At 39.3% G+C, this 4,486-nt stretch overlaps 1 protein-coding gene across 1 annotated transcript in view; it reads right to left on the bottom strand.

The window, feature by feature from the left end:
* The window catches only part of zc3h15 (zinc finger CCCH-type containing 15), a 9,150-nt gene extending 5,058 nt beyond the window's left edge, over positions 1-4,092 (bottom strand). The window contains exons 1-7 of the mRNA XM_016454182.1: positions 3,848-4,092; positions 3,121-3,222; positions 2,915-3,023; positions 1,611-1,763; positions 1,295-1,386; positions 993-1,178; positions 735-881 (exon numbers count right to left, since the gene is read on the bottom strand). Of these exons, the coding sequence (XP_016309668.1) occupies positions 735-881; positions 993-1,178; positions 1,295-1,386; positions 1,611-1,763; positions 2,915-3,023; positions 3,121-3,222; positions 3,848-3,922 (864 nt within the window). The 5' untranslated portion in view covers positions 3,923-4,092. The remainder of the gene's footprint in view (positions 1-734; positions 882-992; positions 1,179-1,294; positions 1,387-1,610; positions 1,764-2,914; positions 3,024-3,120; positions 3,223-3,847) is intronic.
* Positions 4,093-4,486: the final 394 nt, after the last annotated feature.

Raw genomic sequence — 4,486 nt, 5'->3', positions numbered from 1 at the left:
CTCCCCCTGCCCCCGCTGGACTGTGTTCACATTATATTTTTTGGGTCCAAACTGTGGTTCATTTGCGTCATCAAGCCAGCAGCTGTTTACCCCGTTGCTTAGTAACGATGGCGCAGGAGAAGACGGCAAAATGCGTAGCAAGGCTCTCTTCAAATTTATATTTATGTTTTTTAACCATTGGTTTTGTTTCCAAAGCTTCAGTACATAACGGCACTTACGTCTGCCTTACGAATGCGAATGTACTGCAAATGCTCTAAAGTACTCTGAAGGTGAACAGAAATGAGATATACAGCTCTCTGTTTGCAGCGCGTCAGTCACGCTCGTCAAGAAAGTGAGTGAAACACACAAACACGCATTTTTATCAAATAATACGTCATTAATAGCGGTTCACTTCCGTGATTTGGTACGATTGCGTTCACATCAGCAGCGAACCGTACCGGAGTTCACTTGAACCGTAACCCAGACCACCCTTTTTAAGCGGACTCGGGTACGGTTCACGGGTGCGCACCCGAGTTCGGAAGACCGCGTTCACATCATCCAAACGTACCAAACTCTGACGTCAATCGAACCCGGGTGCGCACCAAAAGTGCTAGAGTGAAAGCACCCTTAATGCCCAATACTTTATCAGAATAAGTCCTTTTTCCAAGACCTCAGCATCTTTTTATTTTTATTTTGAGGTCAGTATTTTAATCGATCAGGCAAACAGGAATATCTGTGTCATGATTTTCACTCACCCCAAATGCTCTGCCAGCTTTGAAGTCGGCTTTCTTTCTCTCCATGTCCTGCTCTGCTTTAGCCAGTTTCTCTTGCCTTTTCATTTTCTTCCAGGCCAAGAATGTTTCCAGAGTAATTCGGGTGACATTTGCTCCCAGGGTAGATCGCTACAATAAAGAACAGATGATCATAACAACAATTATGATAGATAACTATCAGATTCAATGACACTGCTACTTCACAATCACATTCTGAAACACTCTTCTCTTCCTTCTCACCTCAGTCTCTATCAAATCCTCCAGCGAGATCTCCTCCTCATTCGTCTCTTCTTTCTTCTTGTCTTTCTTCAGAACAAAGCCCACAGGAAGAGCGTGGCGGTACATACAGTTGTCACCTCCGCCAGGACAAACCCAAAACCAGCCGTATTTGTTGTTTTCAATAGCATCAAGGAAATACTTGCACACCTTAAAATAAAGATTATTTATTCATTTCTTTGATTCACTGGTCAAATCACATCAATGCTAATATCTAGATGATTTAAGTGTAAAATTGTAAGTGCAAACTTCCTGCCAGAACCTACAATTTGTGTCTTTGCTTTCTTCTTTTCAGCCTCTCCATGTTTCTTGTTCACCACCTCCTCAAGTTTCTTTTCATCCCAATTTTCCATAGTGTCTGCAATTACAAAAATCAAAACAATTAAAATAACTACATAAAAGCAACCAATATTATTTTTGAGATTAATTCCATCTATTAAATCAGAAGCAATAGTTCCACTTATGTCAATTCCAAAATCCAATGGCAACCTTGTCAGTACATGATAAAGAATTTTTCAAATGTATTAATGTACATAATAGCGTGCTAAATATGTAGAGTCATAAAAATACTATTGGACTCGCCTTTCTCCAGCTCATCATCTCTGCCATCCACATACACGCTTCTTTTCTCACATTTCCTCTCCAAAGTGAGGTCATGAGAGAATTTACACTTATCACCTTTGGTACACTGGCCTTGCTTAAAGAAAGCACACAGCACAGACTTGGGATCCACACCTGAAATGAAAAACAGAAAAATCATGAAGATGATCATCACAGATGACAAAAAGAATAGAACAGAAGAGCAAAGTGTACAGATGGGCAGTAATCATTCCAAAGCAGGACAATTATATTCATCACAGAGCTACATAAACCAAGCTAAGACCAAAGTAAAGTATATGGTTGGCCATAAAATATACAGTTGCGCTGGGGTGTGCTTCCCGCACAACAATCCCATAACTCGTCTCTTAACTAGTGGCGGTTAAACAATATAGATCTGGAGGTGACAGAGTAATAACTTCAGCTAATTAATCAGTTTGGGTTTAAAATGGTCACATCTCTGCTTTAAATAAACATGACATCTAAGGACTACCTCGCTATTTTTGTTCTCTGTTGTTTTGCTTTATTTACAGGTGCTTGATTTAATCACTGATTCCCTCTTACATCATACTCCAGGGTTCCACTGGGTACCGGATCATATTTGCTTTTATTTTTATGACAAACTGGAAAAATATAGATTGTACTGGTCTATTTAAGCATGTAACAAGAAACCACAGGTTGAAAGCTGTAATTCGTCTGTGATGCTGTTTGCAAACTTTGGTTTTGAAAAAAAAAAAAAACACTGAATCGTTAAACTTGGTTGATTATGACCAGCTGGTTAACAATGTTTTGGGAAATGCACCCCTGATGATTTGAATTAGGTGCATGATTCAGAGAACAGTTTAAAATAAAGTTGTGTCCCTTATGCCGAGTTCACACTGCACGATTTTAGCCCGATTTTTCACTCGCCGACAGGTTTTGCGAAATGCCCGAAATCGGAGGCAAATTGGTGCTCGTTCACGCGAGTGACAAATCCGCGATTGCCGCCGGTTGTTTTTTATGTCAGCAGGTTGAAGCGACCTCAATAACGTGATATTTAGGCCCTGGAATGTGAATTGTACCAGGAGAACCCCGCCAAAATAATGTGTATTGTTTTGTGTATTTTGTGCGATTCTTCCTATTGTAAAGTCATGCAGTGTGTAACCTCCCGTCATCGTTCCATCGTGCAGTGTGAACACAGCAACAACTGAATGCTACCCCAGATAGTCGTTCAATGTGAAACCAACAGTGATGCGACGTCTTTGAAAATCGTGCAGTGTGAACTCTGCATTATTCGATGGACCAGTTACCTTTGCTGACTTTCTGAGCTCCCACCACTGGCTTAAAGAGCTCATTCAACTCAGACAACTCCTTCTTCTTGTCATCCTTCTTTTTGTTCTTTTCAGCTTCAGCAGCAATCTACAAATAAAACAAAACACATTGCAGACCTTTGGGATACTGGCTTGGGAATTCAAACTTAAGATAAAAACACTAAAATCAGCTTCACAATCATTACCTGTCGTGGATTCTGCTGTCCATACTTGACCTGCTGCGTCACAGCTTTGATAAACTTCTGTTGTTTAGCTCCCTTTTTGTTTTTCAGTCCAAAGGTTTTATCCTGCCAGAAACAATTAAAAGTCACAGTAACAATGACACTATTATTTTAAAAACAGCCCATACTAAAACAAATAGATTACATAATCAGAACAGCATGTGATGCATACAAAATAAGACCAAAATTAACAGCCATATTGTTTCAAGCCAATTCTTCTATAAAACGATAATAAATATTCCTACATACCACAAACGAGACTGGGTAATAACACATTAGGTACATAAAAAGAACTGCCAGATCAGTAAGGATGTGGCTCAAAACCTAACGAGCATCCTGACTCTGTTAGTCATTTTGGCACTTTCAAATTAAACGTTTTATGGCTACAAATGCTGTCTACATGGACAGCTCACTATGTTTTCAGACACAGCCTGAATGTGGCAAACTAGCAGTAGACTTAGGCTCATTTCACATCGTCATTTCCTCTTTATTCACCACTACGTTGACAATATCAGACTGACAGTTTAGTCTAACCCAATTTAACAAATATATAACTGCTTATCCATGTTATTCCATTCATTTGAGGCTTTTAGTATCATTAGAAGCTTCAGAAATGCGCTGGTGAGTGAATCAGAGCACAAGGCCCAGAGTTGAGCATGCTGCAAGAGTGCTAAAACGCCGCAAATCTCACCTCAATGATCTTCTCTTTCTTCTTCTCTTGGGTTTTCTTATTGCCTGCAGCTTGAGGTGGCTTTTTCGGAGGCATATCGCTTAAGACAAACTATTAAACTGAGGAAACCCTGACGCCGTGTGTATAATGCCGTATGTTCACAGGTAAGCGTAGGCTAACCGCACTAGCAGCCGCAATGCATTCTGGGAAGTCCGGGCGCGCATGATGTGAGCGCACGTGGTACAACATCGCCATCTAGCGCGCTGCTGATGAAAATGCTGTTCATGTTTTCTTTGATTTGTGGACCGTAGTTGACTTCTAAATCTAATATGTACTGAAATAAGTCCTTGATCAGCCTTCAAGTAGATTTTTTTTTGCATGTGAGGGTAATAATGTGTGATGGTAATAATATTTTCCCTTGATTTATTTACTATTCTTATTATTTATTTTTTAGAAGAAAAAAAAAAATGGATAAGCATGGGTAAGATTTAACCTTTTTATATGCTATAATTAACCCTGAATTCTTAAAAAGTGAATTCTTTTTTTTTCCACTTTGCTGTCCTGGCAAAAATGTGTTTCTATCACTTTCAACTATCCATGACTTTTTTTTTTAAATGATTGACATCATAGTAATGACAGAAGTATGATTTTTAGGTTTGT

The sequence above is a fragment of the Sinocyclocheilus anshuiensis genome, unplaced genomic scaffold (assembly GCF_001515605.1).
Source record: "Sinocyclocheilus anshuiensis isolate Anshui unplaced genomic scaffold, SAMN03320099.WGS_v1.1 scaffold976, whole genome shotgun sequence".
Lineage (NCBI taxonomy): Eukaryota > Metazoa > Chordata > Actinopteri > Cypriniformes > Cyprinidae > Sinocyclocheilus > Sinocyclocheilus anshuiensis.
The sequence above is the reverse complement of the archived record's forward strand: the minus strand, read 5'-3'. Positions and strand labels throughout refer to the sequence as shown.